The 24,685-nt window shown below is 35.6% G+C and overlaps 1 protein-coding gene across 1 annotated transcript; it reads right to left on the bottom strand.

The window, feature by feature from the left end:
- Positions 1 to 1,339: 1,339 nt before the first annotated feature.
- On the bottom strand, positions 1,340 to 22,794 carry LOC148308929 (protein MEMO1). The gene is made up of 9 exons (XM_088260877.1): positions 22,581 to 22,794; positions 17,278 to 17,359; positions 15,956 to 16,024; positions 14,231 to 14,343; positions 13,552 to 13,663; positions 12,239 to 12,304; positions 11,072 to 11,225; positions 9,407 to 9,511; positions 1,340 to 3,311 (listed from the first exon to the last, which is right to left on the bottom strand). The coding sequence occupies exons 1-9, from the start codon at positions 22,627 to 22,629 to the stop codon at positions 3,183 to 3,185; spliced, it is 879 nt and encodes a 292-aa protein (XP_088117003.1). The 5' UTR covers positions 22,630 to 22,794; the 3' UTR covers positions 1,340 to 3,182.
- Positions 22,795 to 24,685: the final 1,891 nt, after the last annotated feature.

The following is a 24,685-nucleotide window of genomic DNA, read 5'->3' as shown; positions in this document are numbered from 1 at the left end:
AATAAAGGAAATAGAACACATTTGTAATATGTTTAATTCCAAAGCTCATGAAGCAATGCATAATCCATGAAATAATGCAATCAAAAACATTGAAAATGCCAGGTGACAGCAGCTGCCAAAAAGCACGAGCAATCTTTGGTGTGTTGCTATTGTTGTATTGCTATCATGTTCAACAGAAGGCGCTGCTATTGAGATATATTTTTTTTACTGTCGTCTGTTACATTTTTATTTATATAGAAGTTCAAATGTACGGTGGCGTCAAAACTTCAAAGCAATCTGAATAACTTAGTTATAATAAATAATGACAGTTTGAAGATTTTGATCAGACGAACATTTCCATTAATAAAGATAAATATATATTAGATTGACGCAGTGTTAACTTGATAGTTGATTATATTCAGATGGCATGATTAGTCTTGCACTGGTTCTAAATGTAGGTGCGGAATACGTTGATGACATGCAGATGACTCCTTCGCTTATGTCATCTATATTCTATAAAATATATTCCACTCCTAGATCCAAGCCTTCATATATTCAACAATGAACACTACTTCGATCCAATGAGGTGCCCTATGCACCGTAGTATGCGGATAAGGGTCAGAAGATACAGCTGGAATTAGTTAATGACATACTCTTTTTGTTTCTGTGTCATGTCAGGTCCCCCCTAGTCAACCATAGCGCTTTAAATGGTGCCCTAACTGTTCTGATCCCTGTACAATCTCACATATTCCGGAGTCAGGAGATCTGTCATCCAGTCGCAGCTCTACAGGTGCAATAGCTCGTACTTCTCTAAGCACATGCTCCAGATTGGACTTTGATATTTCGCTTATCCTTTCAAGAACGTCATAAATCAAAAAACTTGATTTTTCAGGATAATGTTTTTAAAGTTTAAAAATATAATATGTACAATGTATTAAAAATAAATATGAAGCCACTCATTGAACTTTTTAGTGTGCAACAGATCTTTTTAGGTAAAACCTGAAGGTTTTTTCTCCATTTCAAAAATACTTAGTATATTTAAAAAAATACTTAAACAATACCTTTTCTTCAAAATGCAAAAACAACACTTTCTGCCCTGTTGCAGGTAAATATTAAGTTAAAAATATGCCTCTTTTGCTGGGATATAGTACATTTTCTGGGCATTTCGAAAACATGCACAACTGAAAATTGATGATTTTTGATGTTCTTGAAAATAGTGAGCGATTTGTCAGCAACTGTCTTTCTACTCTTTTGTATTGCTGACCATATCAGTCCATGAAATGCGTAGCATCCTTCGATGCAATCACATTTCGAATGCTTGATGACATCCCAGGAGATAAAATAAATAAATAGGACTAAAAATGATTTAATAATTTTTATTTATATAAAAAAAGATCAATATTTATAAAATGTAACTTAGTCTATTTAGATTTATTTTTATTCACATTCAAATTCATCAGAATACATTGGAAACTTTCTTTTGCGTATATAAATGGTAAAGTATTTAATTAAAGATAAACAGCTGAACTACGATTCTGTGTGCACATACATATCTATGGAAACCACAGATTGCATTCTGTTTAATATCGGAAACAGGTGATCTAAGAAACACAGTTATTGTTACAACTTAAGCACGTGGATACACACAAAATCGCAAGATATCCTTAAATCTAGTTGCCTACACTCTAAACATATAATTGTGAAATTCCACAAAAACAACAATGATTTACGTATTTGGCAGTGCATAGAAAAGCAAAGACCAGACTGGCGATGTTGGCCATGACAAAACCTGATCAGCAGTTAATTAAAAAAGTGCTCGGTATGCAACCTCGAGCCGGTTGGAATAACAGAAGTCATAAATTTAGCGAGAGTGACAAAACACAATGAACAGATATTTTCAAGTTTCTAAAACGGACAATCCAAACTGACCTGCAGTCAGTGAAAATGTTTCTAGCCCTGGCTGCTTCATAGCAAGTAGGAAAGTAGGCCTTTTTGGATAATTCTATGTAAATTTAGACCATTTAACAAGTAAATTTCATAAGTAGGAATAAAATATATTTTTATTATTTTTAGTTGAAAAAAATATATAAAAATAAAAACAGCATGTTAAAAGAACTCCTCCAACAAGACACATAAGGTGGCTGGATGATCTCCACATATAAAAAATGTATATTTATTTATAAATATACATATATATATTTTTTTAACAAATAAATTTAATTCTGAATAAAATGGATATGTTCAGATGAAGTGAACCAAGATTTTACACAATTCCTGTACAATTGTATATTTTTGCAAACGAGGGTGTGATGTGAATAAAGCACAAGCTTTTCACGATACCACCCGGTAGCTCAATCAAAAGCTATTAAATAATTAATATGTGTTTTTTTTTAAATATAAAATTATTTTGTGAACATACTGTATTGTAAATGATTGATTGAAATAAAAAAAATAATAGTAAAAAAAAAAACTTAAAAAGCTTTTCAAGCATTTTGGCATAGGAGATATCAGTCATAGGGAGTTAATAATTCAGCTTCAGTATATATATCAGTCAAAGTGAGTTAAATTAATAGTTAATTAAAATCTGTCATTTTAAGCTTCATTCAACTAACCGACACTTATTAGTTAACTGGGCGATAAAGAGCTCTCTACCACCCCATAAGTACCAATGCGTTGCGCAGTTTCGGGTAACGGCTGACCAGTTGTCAAACTAAAATTGTAACAAAAGTGACAGATTGGCAGAGAAACTTTTTAAAATCTAATAAAAAATCACAACGATATGAGATAGTCAAGGATATATAAGGTGATAAATTAGGATTCGCCTCTAAAGCAGTTGAGATATTCATATTATTAAAAATAAGTGTTAACCATTGAGTAAAAACAATTTTATGTATTAATTTTAAATCAAACACAGATTTTTTGAGTCTACTAAGTTTTTGTACTTAGTAGACTCAAAAAATCTGTGTTTGATTTAAAATTAATACATAAATTAAAATGGAGTTCTACAAATTAAACGCCAAGCCAATAAATAAAAACTATTTTGTTGATTCAGTTTTGGGAAAAATTATTTAAAAAAAACAGCCTATGAACTAATAAAAATTATATGTAGATTGATGCACATGAACATAGAAATACGCACATTTAATTTTTATTTTCTTGTTAGAACAATAAATGATTTAGAGTGACCGAGTTAGGGTGCGTTTCTAATCGATGAGCAAGCTGGCGCTGGCGTAGCTCACAGAGGAATCGGTGTTGACGCGGCACTGCGACGACTGCGCATACTTCAGAAACTTGAGCGAACAGGACTTCAGGGCAGATAGCGGTCCGCAAGCCTGCCAACATAAATATCCAGATGTTAAAAATGTTCAAGAGTATGATGGAAACCAATCATTTTCTATCCCGAGACAAGAAATATTGCGCCTAGATAAATTATTGCAACAATTGTGATATTTACGTAACTTCTGCGTTTAAATTAATGAACTATACTTTGAATTAATTGGTAAAGGGAACATAAAAGTTACATTTCGCAAAATAAATTCAAGAAAGGTTTATTTTAAATTGGTCAGAGTGCTTGTAATGTATTTTTCACATTTAACCTATTGCACCACTAATAATGACATAATTTATGTATTATGTGTTCTGAATTGATTTCTGGAGTCCATCATGAGAGAAGCGTTCATTTTCTTTTCCGTTATCGCGGTTTCTACTGTCTATTCCTGGGTCAGTGTCCTACTCTATGGTCGCTTTGTCCGTTTCCGCTGATTTGGTATCCGGTCATCCATGGATTTGGGTTGTTCATAAAGCGTCATTTTCCCATCGTGTAACGACGTTCGTTGATTTTGTCCGATCAATTCGAAAAAATCGTATTCATTCCTGGGCAGTATATCGTAGATAGTGTTATAAACTTTGAAAACATATTTAGTTCTTTTAATTTACGTCATTAAAACGTCAAGTTCTTGTGTATAACGGATAATTATCGTGTTTATTTTGATTGCGAGACGCCGCCGCCATTTTGAGTGCGCGGTAATTGTTTACAAACACCGTGAGAAGTGTGTGAATCTTATTATTATTAAGTGTCTCGTCTTCTATAAAAACAAAACTAAAGAAGTGCTCGTATTATAAACTTTCGCTTCAATCCAAACGGCATTGTCGCGCATTTACCGAAAAAAAAAAAAAAAAAAAAAAACTTTTCATTTCGAATATTTTATAAACAAAACGACGCCATCTTGAAACACGTGTTTGTTGTTTACAAACATCGTGCGAGTCAAGATTTTCAAGGGCGACGGATAGTTAATTAAATTTTTATAGAACTTTATGCTTTGTGCCTAAATTTCATATAAATTTTCACATCTGTCCGAAAACACCGATCTTTATAGAAAATGAGTGATACAGAAAATGTTTCGCCATTATCGCCGGTAGCTGGGCCTTCTCAGCGCAGTGAATCTCGAAAAAGATCCCGCGATCCATCCGTTTTATCGTCAGATTCAGAGTCTCCTGAACCGCGTCAGCAAAAGCGCCTTAAAGTGTTAATGGACCCACGGATAGACTATCTAGTTCAGCAGATAGGACTTTTGACTGACGCCGTGTTCCAAAGTCAAACCGGGGCTAAGGTCGCGGCGCCAGGCGACACTTCTCCCGTAGACTCGGGATCGCAAGAAGACGACGACGGTTTTTTACAGCAGCCTCCTGGACTAGAGGAACACGAGGATCCTCAGGATATCCAAGAAGAGCTGCAGCTGGATTTCCAGGAACCCAGCACAGTAGTCAAGGAACCTATCCATCCAACAGCAAATCCCATCAGGATTCGAGCCTTAGAAAAGCTGCAACACTTTGGTAGTGAAAACTGGGCAGGCGTGCGATATGCTGATGTCCAGAAGAAATTTCTGGCAGAGCCATCGTTTGTTGAATTGAAAGTCAACGACGAGCTCAGACGCTGCGATGTCAGCTCCCCTGCCCAGGCTTCGCTGGAAAGGTCTTTCGCCGCTCTATCTCATGCCCTCCTCATACAAAAAGAGGAGTTTCAATCAGGGCTCCAAGAACTGGTCAATTGGGCCGCTGATAAGAACACAATTCTTAATAAAAGAAACGTATTCGATAAAGTAAAAGTTTTGTTTGCTCCTGACTCCGCATACCAGAAGGTTTCCGAAGATATTCTTCAGATGGTATGTGGCAGGCGCACAGAGGCGGTACAATTCCGCAGAAAATCCATCCTCGGGGAAGTCAGAGACGAGCATGTCAGAGAGGGACTTTGCAAAATCCCTCCTTGCTCAGAATATCTCTTTGAAAAGGGGAATCTGACGGCCTTCCTCTCTAGGGTAGGTACCTCTGACAAGCTTACGATAAAACCTGCAACAACCCATCCTTTATCAAGACCCCAGGTTCCTACCAGAAAAAAGCCAGATAACCAGTTTTTTCGTGAACAGCGAAGGCCTCTCGCTAACAAAAATAACGGTCCTCCCAGAGGAGAAGCTGGCCCCAGCAAATTTTCCACCAAGAAAAAAGGGGGAGGCAAGTCTACTTCTGGTAGTTCAAAAGGAAAGTTTAGAGGAAGGCACACTCGAAATTGACGCCAGAAGGAATCCATTTCGCGGGGGATGCTTAAAGTTATTCCAGGCAGCATGGGCGACACTGGGAGCACCAGCATTTATGCTAAAAATGATAAGGGGGACACGAATACCATTTGTGTCAAAACCTCCTTTGATAATGCCACACAAGAATACTTTAAATCACTTCAGCACACCCCCTTCTGCCGAGATGGACTCCCAAATAAAGGAACTCACCGAGAGCGGTGTTCTGGAAGCCGCGGATCTCACTCCCAGCTTCTTATCAAAAATGTTCCTAACACCGAAATCGGACGGCTCCTCACGGGTAATCTTCAACTTGAAGTCCCTAAACCTGTTTTTAAACCCTGCTCCATTCAAACTCATAAGCCACTGCAAGGTTCCGGAATTTTTGCAACCAAACGATTGGTTGACAAAGATAGACCTCTCACAAGCATACTACCATCTCCCGATCGCATCAAAGCATCGGAGATTCTTGCGCTTGGTCTACCGAGGAAACTTGCTTCAGATGACAAGTCTGCCCTTTGGCCTTTCATCTGCTCCCAGAATGTTCGCGACCCTTACAAATTGGGTAGCCGAGTTACTGCGTCAGAAAGGTATACGGACAATCGTGTATCTCGACGACTTCCTCCTTGCGAGCCAATCCAAGGAAGATCTAGGCCGACAAACGCGGCTAGCAGTAAACACTCTACAATATCTGGGATGGAATGTAAATTTCCAAAAGTCAGTGCTCTCCCCAACACAAAAGTGCGAATACCTGGGGGTCGTATGGGACATGCGCAACAATCGCAAGTCCCTGTCAGAACGGAAGTGTGCGGCATTCCACCAATCACTTCGAGCGATACTGTCTTCTCGCCGATGGTCACGAAAGCAAGCGGAAAGTCTCCTGGGAAGGTTAAACTTTGCCAACTTCGTGGTGAGAAGAGGACGGCTGCACTGCCGACAATTGCAGATAGCGAGCAAACCGCTGAAGCAACTTCCACCCAGAAGATTAGTTCCAATGACCGAGGAGTGCTTGCAGGAGGTGGAATGGTGGTTAGAGAACTTGAACTCGTCAAGCACCATTCACAAGGAAATGTTCAGTCATTTCCTGACAACAGATGCCTCAGACCTGGCTTGGGGAGCAACTTTAGACGATTTAACCTTATCAGGTCAGTGGACCGTCCAACAGAAAAAGTGGCATTCAAACCGAAAAGAGTTGTTCGCAGTGCTTGCAACCCTTCAACACTCAGCTCACAACCTCTCCGGTTCAGAAGTCTTAGTGCAATCGGACAACAAATCAGTGGTTGCGTATATCTCCAAGGAAGGGGGCACCAGATCCTTAACACTTTTAAATCTGACCCAAGACCTCCTGATCCTTGCAGACAAGTGGGATATCTCGTTGACAGCTCAGTTTCTTCCCGGAAAATACAACGGAGACGCGGATCACCTATCTCGGGGAAAAAACACCTCCGGAGTGGCACCTTTTACCGGCAGCAACCCAACCGATTTTCAATCTCTTCGGGCAACCCGATATAGACCTATTTGCTTCCGTAACGGCACACGTGACTTCGACATACGTGTCAAGAGATTGCACGGACTCGTGCGCAATCTTTCAAAACGCTTTCAGTCAATGTTGGGACTTCAATCTGGCCTGGATATTTCCTCCGCCAAATTTAATACCAAGAATCCTAGCACACCTGAACAAGGCGACCGGAACATACCTTCTCGCAGTCCCAAGGTGGCCGAGGGCGTTCTGGCGACCAGACCTAATACGCCGATCATTAGCGCCACCACTCAAAATAGCAAACCTGGAATCGGTACTAATCGACACATCCACCGGCAAACCTCCGCCCAAAATCCAAGAACTGGAAATAGAAGTTTGGAAAATTGGGGGTGGGACGGCGTTTTGAGTAGATGGAATCCTGAGGAAAAGAATTTGCTTTTATCAGGGTGGCGAGCTTCGACGCTAAATACCTACAAGCCAGCTTGGGATAGATGGTGCCGCTGGGCATCAAATAACAATTTCCATCCTAACAAACCGTCTGCAAACCAGGTGGCCAGATACCTGGCGCAGTTGTTTATCGAAGAGAAATTGTCATACAATACTATACTAGTACATAAGTCAGCGATAGCAACATTCTGTAACCCAACAGCTGAGGAAAGTCTCAGCTCTAATTTTTTGGTAAAACATACCCTTAAAGCAATAGCCATGGCAAAGCCTACTCTTCCAAAATCTCCAATCTGGAATCCACAGATTGTTAAAGATTGGCTCTGTAAAAATAGCCCTAAACTAAACTCCTTATACGAGATATCGTGTAGAGTGGCAACACTATTGCTGCTCTCGTCAGGACGAAGAGTACACGACCTGACGTTACTAAACATCTCGGATGGAAACCTGCAGGATGAAGGCACTTCTATTATATTACATCCGTCTTTTGGATCAAAGACTGACACCCGGTTACACCAGCAATCCAGCTGGAAACTTTTAGAATCACCGGAGCTTAATATAAACCCAGTCTTTTGGACAAGAAAACTAGTAGAATTGTCCAAGGATCGAAGGTCGGAAGTGGATAACCTTAATAACCTATTTATAAGTACGAGGGGCCCCGTAAAAGCGGCTACAAGAACCATAATAGGAGGATGGGTAAAGAGCACGCTGAAAATGGCAGGAGTGGAAGCTACCCCCGGCAGTACACGCTCAGCGGTCGCATCCCTCAATTGGTTAGAAAACTACCCAATTGATAATATCTTAGAGAGAGGAAATTGGAAAAGTGAAAATACCTTCAGGAAATATTACCAAAGAGAGTTGCTTAATCACACCGTCTCAAAAGACTCCTCTCTAGCAAGCCTGTTTCAACCAGTTAACATCAAATAAAGGCATCACCCGGTCACCAGGAGATAACAGACAGATCTCTCATGATGGACTCCAGAAATCAATTCAGAACACATAATATCGGAGTTTTACCTACCATTAAAACTCTTATTATGTTTCTATTGATTTCTGGAGTCCAGGTAAGACCTACCTGGTGCATCATGAGCTTTATGAACAACCCAAATCCATGGATGACCGGATACCAAATCAGCGGAAACGGACAAAGCGACCATAGAGTAGGACACTGACCCAGGAATAGACAGTAGAAACCGCGATAACGGAAAAGAAAATGAACGCTTCTCTCATGATGGACTCCAGAAATCAATAGAAACATAATAAGAGTTTTAATGGTAGGTAAAACTCCGATATTAATTTTAAATCAAAAACAGATTTTTTGAATCTACTAAGTTGTATTTTATAAACAAAAACACATACAAAAATTAATATTGTGACAATTGTTTCGCCTTGTTAGGGCATTATCAAACGAAAGTTTGACATTTGTATATTAATTTTTTATGTGTTTTTGTTAATAAAATACAACTTGGTAGACTCAAAAAATCTGTGTTTGATTTAACAATGCAATGGGTTACCTTCCCTATCCTTAATACCCTACCTACAGACAAGCCAAGTAGAGGCTTATTCCTTTAAAAGAAGCAAAAAACACACAATAATTAACTGAAATACTTTTTGCAATAAGCGAATTATGCAATTATGTAAAAATAATGAATTGATACTTTAGATTTTAATAAACAGGTGAAAATCTTTAACAAAATCTGTTCATCCCGGGTAAATTTTTATAGAAGGGTGCTCGCTTAAGAGAACCCTAATATGCGAAATTCCGCTACCCACCACGTTACCCCCAGGAATGTGGAGCCACTCTGCATTGCTTAAGTGGGAACAAAAATTTTTTTAAATAAAAATATTCCAATTCATTACTCTTTCCAGATAAGCCTAACAGACTTGTTTACGAAAACAGGAGACCAGTTGTGTGAAGTATTAATAGTATAATTACATGAAGTAGGATGGCGATGGGATGTCGGCCACAGATGGTATTCCCGGTTTGGTTCAGGTATTCATGGAAGGGTTGAGGTTTCAGGTTTTCTATGATATCCATTCCCTGTAAAAAAAACGCATTGAGTAATCGGCATTTTGTAAAAAAACACAGTAAATAAAAAAAATTATAACCTTAAAACAAGTATACTACCCTTCTAATAAGAATGCAGTGATAAGTATATCCAGTGAAACCTCTATCTATCGTTTTTAAAGGGACCTATTAAAATAAACTATGAATGCGAGAAAACATTGAATGCGGGATTAAGAGGTCAATACGCAAATAGATATGACCAAGTAAAGATACCGTCCTCCTAATCAGCATAACCATTCGTAGGCTAAAATTCTAAGAAGAATACATGTTTCAGATGCAAATGTATTTATTCAAAAAAAAATTCAAACCTGAGTAGAATTTTAAAAAAATACTTTTGTTTTTTAACTGTTTTATTTTCGTAAGTCAATAGTATATTTTCGGCTTCTTGTATTGGTCACACAAGCTTTCGATAGTTTCTATCCCATACGTTGCCGTTGAATGTAAGAAAATTGGAAATAATGTAAAAAAAAAACAGAAAAAATGTATCAAAAAAGCAGCTTAATTCGAACGATAAATGCGGTAAATGGTGATAGAGAAACGATTGATGCGGTTTAGTTTAGTATGAAATTAAGTCGGGATAGAAGAAATAAACGACACATCGGGGAAAACGATTATTCGAGGAAAGATAGATAGAGGTTCCACTGTACATATATATATTCTTCTTCTATATGCGGAGCACATGTCTACCCTGTCATGCGTCATTTGCTTAGCATTCTCTCAGATCAGTACATCATCCCAAAGTTTCGCACATTTTGAGGGTGTCCAAATTACTTGTTCCCAAATCTGGGTTTCTCCACCTAAGGAGTTCATTTTACATTTTGACACCTCAACATTAATTGGTTTTAGACATTAATTGGTTAACCCAGGGGTTCCCAGAGTGTGCGCCGCGGCGCCCTGGTGCGCCCTAGAAAGTAAAGAGGGGCACCGTGAATCGATCCTCTATCATTATCCAAAACCACAAATATTCTCGGGTACCTTTAAAGCGACAATTTCTTTTTTGAGAGCTAGCATCTTTTTACCCTACTTCTATTATTGTAGGTATCTACCTATTTCTTTCGACTATTATATATCGTAGTCATACAGGAGAAAGTAACCAACTGCATTTGTTTACAAAAACATGATCATTGACTATTTGATATCTTACTACCTTAATATTGCCCTGGAAAAATCCCAAAGGATTTTAAACTTGGAAGTATAATATATTGACTTGTTAAAAATGACTAACTGCATTGAAGTTTATTTTCTTGCCAAGCAAAAGTGACTTAAATGTCCCTCATGAACATTTTACGTTTTGTTAGTTGGTCACTTTCTCCTGTACGACTATGATATGTATATGCATATATAGTCACATTGTCTTTTCCAAATAGCTTACAAAAGTAGGGCGCCATGACAAAATATTAAACTTGTAAGTGCGCCGCAGGCTGAAAAAGATTGGGAGCCCCTGGGTTAACCGAAAGATTCGGTATCCGAAATGGCTGTCCCCTCTCTCCCTTCATTTCGGTTAACCGGGGTTATCAATAAATAACAGCTTACCTGTTTGTCCAGATTCTCGATGCTCTCGTAAATGTGGCCAAACTGCTTCTGGTAGTAGGTGTATCGGAACCGAGACCCCCAGTGGCAGAAGTCCGAGGAGATCACAAACAGGTTCTGAGGGTCCGACAGGTACGGAGCCAGCAGATTCCCGTACCTGGAGGCAGACCAGTTCATTGTGAGATACCGTAACGCTAATCGATTCAACTTGAGTCAAACCTAAGGACAACCGGTGTTGAGGCTTTCCCAACTCCTGTAAGTCTGCCTGAAAAGGCTGGATCATCGACTTAAATATATAACTAACTACATAACCATCACGTCGATACAACGCAGGGGTAAGCAGAGAGAATAGAACACATATATATTAATTATTAATTTAATTTCATTTTCCCTCACTTCCCCGATTGATCAATACCATTTGTACTTAACCTAACCTATTAATGTACATACTTTGATTTGACAAAATTTTGCAAATTGTTGCAAAATGTTATAATATGGTACCTACGCCATCTACCAATGGTTAGAAATAGTGAGAGTAAGACGATCTTTAGAAAAAAAACTAAAAACACATTTGTTTGCTAAATTATTTCCACCATAATATTTTCCCCAATTCATTTAGAGTGAAGCGCCCTTGAGGTAGTATTTTACGAAAATGGCGCTATATAAATTATCCAAATTTATTATTATTATTCATTTCAACAAAACAAAACAAATAAAACTATCTTAAGTAACCATCACGCCTCTTTCTGTAGGGATAGGCAGAGAGAATAGAACACATTACCTATCTGTCATAGCAAACAATCTTAGTCTTTTCCACATTCATGCATCTCCTCATATATACCCATCGATTATTCCGATTCCTGACTTAACCACTTTCAAGTATTTGAAATACTCGGTCATGCCAAGTTTTCCTCTGCTTCTATTACCAACCAAATTGGCCTCATAAATTTGTATTCGATCACCTTTCTTAATTTTATCCATAATGCTTATCATCCTTAGCAGCCTTGCATTTATCATCTTGCAAATCTATCAGAGAAGGGTTTGCCACACTGAGAGATCGCATTTGGACTGCATACAGACTACTTTCATCCTTCTTTTCCCAACTCCACGCTTCACTTCCATACCAAAATAACCAGGAAAATATATTATATTAATATGTAAATTTCTCACAAGGCTTCCTTTTCCGGAGTGAGTGAACCAACCAGGATGGGCACGATAGTGAAGCCACCCTTGTATCTGAAAATAAGTTAAACATACATATTAATATACTAGCACATCTTAAGGTCAACATATATATCCCTTTGGCTACCAGGACTTTTCGGCCTACTATCCCGGAAAGACCGCTATTTAACCAAAAATATAATTAAAAAGAAAAATATGTAACGTAATTTTTGAACACTTTTTGACATGTTTCAAACATCTTCCGCACAACAAAAATATCTGATAATAGTTAACTAAATTATGCAACATACAAAATTCTAATACACCGACTAACAACTTAACGCCGCTCAATTATTGTTCACTACTTTTTTAGGACCGCAGTAAAGCAGCTTTGTTTTATTATGGTCCGCCAAATGCATTGAACGACGCATATTCGCGGTCCCGTAAGGACCACAGGGCGGCTAAAGGTTAACACATATTATGCGGGAGGCAAGTTTTACAGTTCTTAGTTGGCCAATCGCCATTTGCGGGAGACTAATCACAATTACCAAATTTTTCATTGTTGTAGCATGAAACCGTTTTTGCTTATTGTACTTCAATATTTAAGGTTTATAGTGACATGTTTTGAATTTTCGTTAAAGCTTTATTATAAGAGTACGACTTAGGACTATCCCACTCTTATCACTCTTTAGTAAAATATTGTTTTTATTAAGTACAGTCATCGAAAAACAATACCAACATTTAAAAAAACTGTTACAAAGAAAAACTTTGAGAGGTAATTTAATGATTTTGATCTTAAAAAGTGCAAAAAAAATTTATTTTGATGTGTGCACCGTTTGCCACTCTGTAGATATCTAGTCTGCAGTGGATTTTTGCCACATATGTTCAATCATTTCAGGAGTAACATCCGCATTTTGATGTCACAACATATGCATATAGTTCATAAATATTTGTGACTATCAATATGAATTTTTAAAAAATATGCGTGAGTCTTTCGTGCGTTAAAGGTGAAACATTTTAGGTTCTAGAACAGTGGATTTTATGTGGTCCTCTCTACTTGAAACTCTCTATTTCTTTATAAAAGTAGTTTTTGGAGATTATTTGTTTTTTTTTTGTTCTCTAAAGGCCCACACTTTTTTAGCGCTTGTCTTATTTTCCATTTCATTTATCACAAAATGTAAATTGTTAACTAATAAATATAAAAACGTATTCAGCTTACATGCGGTATTATATGCAAGCGTCTACTGGTTCCCTATGCTAAGTATTAACACGGTATTACGGAGAAAGAGAAGCGGTTCTCTTCAAAAATACAAATATCTTACTCCTCCATGACTTTGGCAATGTACGGAAGTTGCAACTCAATAGAGTGTTCGTCTTCATCAGTTTTCATGTCCATCCACTGGAAGTCTCCGGTGCCAGCCAACTCAGCGTAAACTGAAATCAAACAATGCGTCTCTCTTATTATTATTCCCCACACACGATGTGAACTCAGTCACCAATTATACAAAAACAAGGTGACCAGTCCTGCATTTTAGATTAGACAAAGGAAAAATACGTAGCAAAGGGATGATAACAGCGCTAATTAGGGTACTTGGGGTTGCATACCTAAACTAACCATAAGGCTGCAGGCAGACAGAATACTTTGCCAAACCAATAATTTCCAATATGCATCTTCTCATACAAACACACACACACATACAGGCTGATTATCCTGATTCCTGATTATGTATATTGTCAAAAATTTGATGTTATGTTACGCCGTAATCTGGCATGTTTTCATCAGACTTCTTTCACCACTCTTTCATCACACACTACATCTACTCAATATACACATAAATATAAATAAAGCCTATTTTTTCACCATTTTTACTAATAGCATAGGAAGAAGTAAAGAAGACGAGAACCGTTCTACGGCAGCACTAAGTCAATATCTCGAGCGGTTGCAGACAATGTAAAACTAAGAAGAATAATAGGTGCACAAATGAAACATGGTTCACTCACTCTTCTTGTCAATGTTCAGGTTGTATAAGGGGGTCCTGTAGAGGTCGGCTACGGACAGAGCACACTCGGTAAGGCGGACGTGATGACTCGGCCCCAGAATGAAGACACGTTTCCTAAATAAAAAAACTCATTTACAATACATATAAACTCATAATACATATAAAGATTCAATAAAAATAGTTACTCATAGCTAACACACACAACTCCGAATTCTTCTCGGTGGAAGTTCAATGTAATATCAATTTTACTTTTACAACTTGGTAAATATCACTATTAGGTATACAAGTATAAAGTGCGGATATCAAACAACAGATGGCATGCCGATGCAGTGTGGAGGAATAAATTTGACTTATACGCCATTTTGTTCTGTGATCAACCATACTCTATATCCACAAGTTTTAAGTCGAAAAAGTGTTAGTATTATTTTAGTGATCCCAATATATCAATATTTGTGCCGAATAAAGAGCATCCGTGGACGGCATTAATTTTTTGCATCATCATACCGATACTTGGAAATGCTTATGGTGAACATACTCCACATTGCAAAATACGTGTGGCAATAGTTTCGGCATTTTAAAAGTGGGTGTTTCCATGTTGCAGACAACACAGAAAACCGCCAAAAAAGTACAAAGGTAAGAAAGAAATACGAAGATACAAACAACTCTAAGAGCAATTGAATGTTAGTCAACAAGCTGATTCCAATCGCCTACGAGAGATGGGAAAGATTCAGAAGGCTGGCAGATGGATACTGCATGAGCTGAACAAGAGAAGAGGCAAGGAAAGGCACAAAACCACATGTGAAACTTTGCTCCAGCAATACAAAAGATAAGTCGTTTTGCATCAGAAATGCTACCCTGCGCGGCTTACTCACCAGACTTGGCTCCTCCCGAGTATTACTTGTTTGAATGGACGGGTCATGCACTTACTGAGCAGCGCTGTGGTTCATACCAGCATGTGAAAAATTGGATGGATGAATCGTTCGCGGCAAAAGAGGAATATTTTTACTGGCATGGTATCCACAAATTGCCCAAAAGAAATGTAACTAGCATTAAACATATTTTGAATAAACCACTTTTTCTCGTTCTTCCAAATTTAAAGCTTATTCTTGAAAAAAAAAACGTATTTCATACTTGTACACCTGGTTGTGATTAAAATCTATTGTGACACATCGCTCACTCCTTTCAAGAACGTCATAAATCAAAATTGTCAATTTTCAGTTGCGCATGTTTTCGGAATGCCCAGAAAATGTAAAAAGAGGCATATTTTTAACTTAATATTTACCAGCTACACGCAAAAAGTGTTGTTTTTGCATTTTGAAGAAAAGGTATTCTTTAATTATTTTTTAAATAAACTAAAAAAGATCTGTTGCACAGTAAAAAGTTCAATAAGTGGCTTGATATTTATTTTGAATACATTGTATTAAATTTTAAAACTTTAAAAATGTTCTCCTGAAAAACCAAGTTTTTTTATTTATGACGTTCTTGAAAGGAGTGAGCGACATGTGTTTCGATATAGACATTCAATACCGTATGTACTAGCATAAATTTAAGTTGAGTCCTTAGAATAAGGGTTTAGTCATTGCCATATTGTTAATTATGGATTTATTTTTTATGGATTTCCATTGTTTCAAAATGTCTCCTTATGTGGTACGAGCAAATCGGGCAAAGGGTTAAACCTTTCAATCCGGTTGGGAACGTAAGATGAGAAGATCAATGTGATACTTACACAACGGCAGGACTGACTTGGCGGTATGCGAATGCAGAGCACGCCCCGCAGTAGGAATAGCCAGCATGCCTGAAAAGGTGCAATGATAATATTGAAAACTGAATCGCATAAATCACATTGAATTTAATTGAATAGCGAATGCTTGAATCGACAATGTCAGATAAGACCACATATCCCCATTATCTTTTTAAGTATCCACGCTAATTTTAAGTAAAAAATAATATTGGAGTTAATAAACAGATAAAGACTGTGTGCCGAGACATATCAATGCATTCGCCACGGGTGACTTGTACACGAGTCCTTGCATACGTCATACTTTGAACATAAAAAAGGCCATTCAGAGAAATATTACTTTAAGATTTTGGCTACAGACGCCACTAGAAGGATATCATTCACTTTGAATATGCGGGGAACACAGATTGAGAACCTCCGAAAAACATTTGTAAATACCTCAATTTATAAAGAAATGTCTGAAATTTTTGTATTCAAATTCCTACTAGATTAAAATTTATAGGCATTTTTCAAAAACAATGCAATTTTTTGCAGATTTTCTTGCATAGTAGTAATTTAAATGTAATTTGTACTCGACGCTAAAATGTTAGAGATAATTCACACCTCAAATTTGTTTGGATATTTGCCAGGGGTATTCTTTTGCAGATTAATTATTTGCGAATTTGGGAATAATTTTTCTATTCACTGTAGGTAGGTAATAACATGGTGGTACCCAGCACACCACAATTTACCCATAATGCCTCAGTGAGAATCACACCAAGATTTGCCTTTAGGTGTCACGCCTGAGACTGTTTATTTGAGGTACTATTTTACGAAAATAGCGATCCATAAATTAGCTAAAATCATTATTGTAATTGTCACAATTATAATTATAAGAGACGTCTCTGCATATCACAGTTAAGTATGTCACAACTATCTCCCGAGACGTCCTTACATGTCATTATTCTTCCTAGCTACTTGAGAGTATGTGTCCCTGTCTAGAGCAGCTCTAAACAGTGCCTCAACTGTTCTGATTATCTCAAAATATGTATCTGTATGATATCTTATTGTATCATAATTATCCCGAGAGATGTCTTTGCATGTTCCAATATTGAGAGTGTCAAAAGCATGTTAACATGGCTTAGAAAACAAAAATTAAGCAGAATGTTCAAATACATTAATTTTGAAAGGTTACAGTAAAAAAATGAAAGATTTTGGAGTGTCAAAAACCTGTTACCATGGCTTATAAAACAAAAATTAAGCCTAATGTTTAAACACATTAATTTTGAAAGGTTACAGTCAGAAAATTAAAGATCTTGGAGAGTACTTACGGTGCTATGATGGCCCTTGCAGGTCCGTGAACTAGATCAGCTTTGAGCAACCAGTTGCCCATCTGTGCCGACAATTGCTTACCTAAAAATTAATCTAGATTAGCAGATCAGCCCTCACCCAATAGCACATTGAACGCACAAGGACATTTTTATTTCATTTTTAGATGCATTAATCCATTTATTAGCAACCAATGACGCATAGGACTATGGATACATGCAGTATTATCTGGATTATAATAATAATAAATACCTATTTTACAGACTATAAGACGCACCTTAATTTTTGAGCAATTTTTTTAATATTCACATTTTTTCCAGACGCGCAGTACACAATATTGTGACTGCCAATCAACAAAAAAAAATAAAGCCACTTGAGATCTACCTAAGCTTCGTTCCCTAACCGTCAAAATATTTTGAATATTGTTTAGTAGAAGATAGTGTTTTAGTGTTAATCAGTCTTGATAAAGAAGCGGTTAGCTTCGAAACCGGTTGATATTATAATTCAGTGATTATAAAATATTTAAAGTGATTTTAAAACAAAGTTACATTTTGATTACACAATATTTGTTGAATATGCTCCGTTTTACCCAAACATTAAATATACTGTTTTTAATAAATGTGCATGAATTTGATGAGGGATTCAGAGTAATCTTTCATCAATTTGTTGAATTTTGTGTTTAAACGGCGCTAAAATGTTGTTACCACAGAATTTTTAGCCTCTTGTGGAATTCTTGTCAGAGTATAGGGGGTGTTCGCTGCAGAAAACATTGCAGTACACAATTATAGTGTGTTTTTGTGTACTACACATGCATGTGAGGTGTTGTGAGAAAGCCTACATTTTTTTTTCCAATTTCCATCACTACAATGTCACCAGATAGAGATGTCTCCCGCGGCATCGATTATGGTCATTTTTAAAACTGGCGAGGATTTGAAATCAAACACTGGACATTTTATATTAATTTCGAGTATAAGAAGTACCTGAATATTAGAGGCAATTTTTTAAAGAAAAATGTCCATCTTATAGTTTCTAAAATACGGTAATAATCACATATTTTTTAGGTAACAATATATCACATATGAAGCAGTGTGCTAAAACGATAGGCAGAAAGTTGATCCTGACGCCAATGAAGTCGCCAATACCGCAAAAAGAGGAATATATGGGAAATAGGAAAATAGGGATGGGCAGACATTTTGAGTTCTTATTTTGCATTTTGCTCACCCGTACATCAATCAATCTGTATCTCGAGTTCAAAATTAAAATTTTCATCACTTGTATACACATTGTTGTCGGGTCATTATAAAACCGTTTTTCTTAATTGTGCGTAGGAAGCGGGACACATATAAATATATATATTTTTAAAATCATCTTGTTAGTTGTGGGTCAGGTATATATACCGGTTTGAGTGTAGGTACAAAATACCCCATCACAAATGATTCGAGTGATAATTTCCCATGGAAACACTATACTCTATGCAGGGCCAGGTGTGCCATGTAATCAGAGCTCAATGGGGGTAGTCATTTCATAAACATTTCAAGCTAAATTGCTTTCTAGGTTATTTAAGTCTGATGTCGGCCATCTTGAGTGTTAGATTATTGTTTTACACTGCTGGTGCTATTTGTCATACTTGTAATTGTATAATAGAAATGTCTCGTGAAAATAATGAATGACAATAAAATGTTTGCAGACAGTTTATCAAATTGTTCTTGCGACAATGATGGTGAAGTGTTATTGGAAAATGAATCTAGGAGCGATGATGAGGACATACCAATTTATAATTTTTCAAAATACATAAAAATGTCCACTCCTGGCGCAAATTAGCAGGCAGATCCGCCCAACAACAATGTGTTAAAATATCGGCCATTAAGCATGAAGATTGTACAGGTTATCATGACAGGCACTTTCTAAATAATTAATAACATTTCTATGTGTCGTATTGCGAAAAAACAAAGAAAAGGTCAGAGATTAAATGAAAAGTGCAGATAATTATATCTGAAATTTAAAGAAAAGTATAATTTGACTCAACATGTACATGGTGTGATTATTTGCTAGTATTCAAAGAATTTCACAATTTAAATAAGATACTAAAAATATTTTCATATTTTTAATCAGAGATTCCTTAGCTTTATCTGGAAAATTACCAAATCCATCCGAGCTACACTTCAATAATTTAACAATCAAACCAATACCAATTCTAATTATTTACTAATTTTTGTATGTGTAAGAGTACAATTATTTTTTCTCTTGTAAAGAAAAGCACAGGTTAAGTTGGTGAGGTTTTTTTTCTTATTAACTGAGGAATCAAGGCACGGGCTTCCATGCAGTTTGAGGTTTACAGGGAGCAATGAACAAGAAAAAAATTATTCAATGACATCAGACATATACATTTTTTTTATATCTAAGTTTTACTAGGTAAATACCACTATTTCTTTATATCTATTGTGACACGTGTCATGTCAAAAGTCAGTCTATGTAATTTTAAAATAAGTGCATTAAAATGTTTGAAAACTGTTTTGTAAACATTAAAAAAATGTTCAACTATAAGATTCTACATGTAATCTAAGGTTCAAAACTGTTTTCTGATCTTAACACATTGTTAGCAGGAAACGCTTCTTTAGCATCAAAGCGTCTTTACCAAACTGTTAGTAGAGAGCGGGAGATGCTTATAAGCGTTCTATTTGCTTACTTTTAGCATAGCGCGAGACGCCAAAAGACATTATACAGATCGAACTTAGGTTTGCGGTTACTTGTGATCAGTCGAGGTTGATGAAAAAAAACCCCGACAACAATGTGTTATAAGTGTGGTTAGTAATTTATTTAATTACATCACTTGTTTTACTCATATGTGTATATTTGTGTGTATGTGTCAAAAAATATCTGAATCGTAAAAGATATAATTTACAGTGAATTTTAAACAGAAAAAAAAACAATTTAACATGGTGCAAGTATATAACGCAATATGTTCGCAAGTAACGGAAAATAAAGCGCAAAATTGAAATTATAATCTAGAAATATTCAGAATGTAAAATACTCACTTTTGATTGATTTACGAAACGAAATAATGATTTTTTTTATAACTATTATTGATTATTAAGAGTCAATGTCGAACTTGACTGACCCATATTATAAAAAAAGTTAAGATATCTGACATTATCTATAAAAAATATATTTAAAAAAAATAGGTTTACAAAAGACAGGCAGAAAAATTAATTTACATTTCCAAAATTTCGAGTGTGTCCAAATACATAACATCTCAACATAGATGAAGAAGAATATGAATGTCTGGATCATATATCCGTGACTCCAAAATTTGAGTAGTGTGGTTGTCAACCATAGCAAGAATGGTGAATGTTACACGTGTGTAAAGTAATCACTAAACCGGCCTATTACAGGCCGTAAGCCCTGTAAAAATATTCATTTAAGTAGTACATATTTTATAAAAATGGTGCTATATTAGTATATCAGTAGAAAATCAGTATTTCTGTATATTTTAGATTGCTCGCTACCTTAAGAAAAATGTGGTTAATGATTTATATATTTTTTTGGTTAAACGCCATGAACTGACTTTTCGTGCGAATATATCTAATACATTGATCACTTTGACAGCTTAAACTTACGACTGACTGTTAATTTGTATGAATAAATCAAATAAAATAATAATTAACTTTTTAACTGTGGGTATGTTTTTTTTAACAGTCTATTATAAAATCTGTTGAAAAAATTATAATTCAATAAATTTTACAAATGATCAGATTTGTGAAAGAAACCTACAGTATTATTTAAATAAACTTTTCATACGAAAATATCTAAAACATTGATCATTTTGACAACTTAAACTTACGACTGACTGTTAATTTGTATGAAGAAATAAAAAATAAAAAAATTAAAAATTAAATTAAATTTTTAACTGTGGGTATGTTTATTTTTAAGTGTCTGTGATAAAATCTGTTGCAAGAAAATTATAATTTAATAAATTTTATAAATGATCACATTTGTAAAAGAAACCCACAGTATTATTTAAATAAACTAGCAGTACATAATGGAATCCTTGTACCAACCTCAATTTGTGGAAGAAGCATTGAGTTGGCAAAAAAAATGACAGTAGACTAAATGCAGTCAAAATGTTAGATGTTTCAATGGTGAAATAGGAATGAATGCAAGGCTGAGATAAGCTGATCAAAGAAAGTTGTGTTGAAATGTCTCGGGCATGCATAAAGAATGAGTGCGGAAAGAACGGTAAAAGAAATTCAGGATGCAAAATTAATTGGAAATAGGAGCAGACAAAGACTGAGGAAAACTTGGCATGATCAAGTTTGTCAGTACTTGAAAGCAGTCAAGTCACGAGTCCGAATAATCGGCAGGTATGTATGAAGAGATGCATGAATGTGGGATAAGCGAAGATTGTTTGGAAATAAAGAGTGGTGTGGCATTCTATTCTCTCTGCCCACCCCATCAGTAAGCGGCATGATGGTTAGTTAGATAGTAGTTTTTTTATTTATTTAAGTGGGTAGGTACCATATTACAACTTTATGCGACATTACTAATGTGACATTTTATCTTGAAAAAGATAGAAAATGCCTAAAGGTACACAATGTTAATGAGTTATTGAAATAACTCATTCTGAATATGATAATATAAACTATCATTTCTTGCAAAGTTTTGTCACATCGAAATCCCTTAATAGGTTAGTAAGGTAACATATGGTATTGATTGATCAGGTAGGAGAAAATTTTGTCACATCAAAGTACTAAATAGGTCAGTAAGGTAACATATGGTATTGATTGATAGGGTAGGATCAAAATTTTGTCACATCGAAGTGCATGAATAGGTTAGAAAGGTAACATTTAACAATAAAACAATCAAGATGAAACTGCGTCTATATGAAGCAGTGCCCTATGCACCACTGGGTGCGGATAAGGAACTAGTAGAAGAATATATTTGGAATAGATAAAAAAAAAACATTGTATCGTCAAACCTCTCATACGTTAAATTGAGAGCCAGTTTTGTTATTAAATTGATGTTATAGCTGAGTTATCATATATTTTTTTAATCTGTTGAGTTTATTCATTCTTATAATGAAAATAAATATTTATTAGTATGTCTCATATTAATGACTTCATTACTTGACTATGTGGTTAGGCGAGAAGAACAATACACGTTTTCAAGAGAAGACAGAATACACGTTTTCAAGATTTTTTCGGCTCGGTAGTGTAATAATTCAATCCCGATCCGTATTTAAAGTATTTCAGTCAAATCAACTGCTAAAGGTAAATATGAAATATGAATATGAAACAGCTGATCTTACCATCATCAGAATACCAACTGCCGGCGTGAGAAGCGCGTCTAGCAGGCATTTTAGTTTAAAAGTTCTTCGAAATCGCGTGAAAAAGATATCTAAATCGAAATATTTCCGATGTATTCAGGAGCGAACGAAAACCAAAGCGACAACAAAGAATCACCAAAGAATAATGGTGGCCGTCACAGAAAGAGTGAAGAACTGACCACAGACGACGCACCACAGACGACGCACCACAGACTAACTTATTGTATCTACGCACGCACTGGCGAAGTCAAATGTGTCTATGCCATAGATGTTGATCTGTTTTGATCCTTATGTCAAACCATTCATATATTTCGTACACAACAAATTTATGGTGTTTTTGTTACCAATAACATCACTCTTTATTTACCACCTTTTAATACCTTATAACACTCCAATGGAGCATAGTGTGCAACATTAAGTTAACTCTAGATAACTATATTTGTAGATACAATGCCATTTCGCTCACTCCTTTCAAGAACGTCATAAATCAAAAAACTTGATTTTTCAGGAGAACGTTTTTAAAGTTTAAAAATATAACACAATGTATTAAAAATAGATATCAAGCCACTTATTGAAGTTTTTACTGTGCAACAGATCTTTTTAGGTAAAACCAGAAGGTTTTTTCTCCATTTGAAAAATATTTAGTATATTTAAAAAAATAATTAAACAATACCTTTTATTCAAAATGCTAAAACAACATTTTTTGCCCTGTAGCGGGTAAATATTAAGTTAAAAATATGCCTCTTTTGCTGGGATATAGTACATTTTTTGGGCATTCTGAAAACATGCACAACTGAAAATTGACAATTTTCGATTTATGACGTTCTTGAAAGGAGTGAGCGATTTGTGGATGGCACAATAGTGACATATCGCTCACTCCTTTCAACAACGTCATATATAAAAAATCGTAAATTTTCAGTTGTGCATGTTTTCAGAATGCCCATAAAATGTACTATATCCCAGCAAAAGCGGCATATTTTTAACTTAATATTTACCCGCTATAGGGCAGAAAGTGCTGTTTTTGCATTTTGAATAAAAGGTATTGTTTAATTATTTTTTTAAAAATACTAAATATTTTTCAAATGGAGAAAAAACTTTCAGGTTTTACCTAAAAAGATCAGTTGCGCAGCAAAAAGTTCAATAAGTGGCTTGATATTTATTTTTAATACATTGTATTATATTTTTAAACTTTAAAAACGTTCTCCTGAAAAATCAAGTTTTTTGATTTATGACGTTCTTGAAAGGAGTGAGCGATATGTAGTAGCTGTGCTGAATAGTGATTTATTGTTAAATGTCTCACATTCATTCCCAACAAACCAAACTTAAGTGCCATGTAACCGATTCCTATTTTTAATAAATATTTTTGACTAAGTTTCAGGTTTTTAATTGCGTAGTCCGCCAGACTAATGTTTAGTTATTAAGCGTTAAATCAATGTTTGTATTATAGGTATCTCGATAGAAACGAAACTTCAATTTGTTTGTAGGAAGGGAATATGGAAGTCTGAACATCCCAATGTTTCATCATAGCCTTGACTGGCTTAAGTGATTATAACATTTACCGTTCTGCCCATTATTGTGAATCTACAATATATTGAATTAATTTTACATAGTTGTAATTATGCAATGTTGACCAAACACATTTGTATCTAACTTAGCAGTGAGAAATGTCTTTTTGAATAAAAATTTAATATTTATGTTTTGAATATTGACAGCATTAACTTTGTGGATCATATTGATATATTATTTCGAGAAATAAAAATACTTTGTGTTCTGATCCACTCACATTTTTATTAACCAACTAGTTTTGGCAACAACCTGTTGTCCTTTTCAGGGTTTAATTTATATGACTCATAAATTAAACCTTGAAGAGGGCAACAGGTTGTTGCCGAAACTAGTTGGTTAATAAAAATGTGAGTGGATCAGAACACAAAGTATTTTTATTTCTCGAAATAATATTTAATATTTATCTTGATACATCTTCCCTATTGTGAAAATCCAATATTTAGTAGAATGTTTGTAAAAACTTTTAAATCCAAGTTGTCTTCTCCAACTACCATCACGTCATTTCGCTACAGGGATAGGCAGTT

Source organism: Brachycentrus maculatus, unplaced genomic scaffold (assembly GCF_059751285.1).
Source record: "Brachycentrus maculatus isolate JH-2025_06_01 unplaced genomic scaffold, ASM5975128v1 h1tg000144l, whole genome shotgun sequence".
Classification (NCBI taxonomy): Eukaryota; Metazoa; Arthropoda; class Insecta; order Trichoptera; family Brachycentridae; genus Brachycentrus; species Brachycentrus maculatus.
Note: the sequence above shows the minus strand (reverse complement) of the source record. Positions and strands in the feature narration are given on the sequence as shown.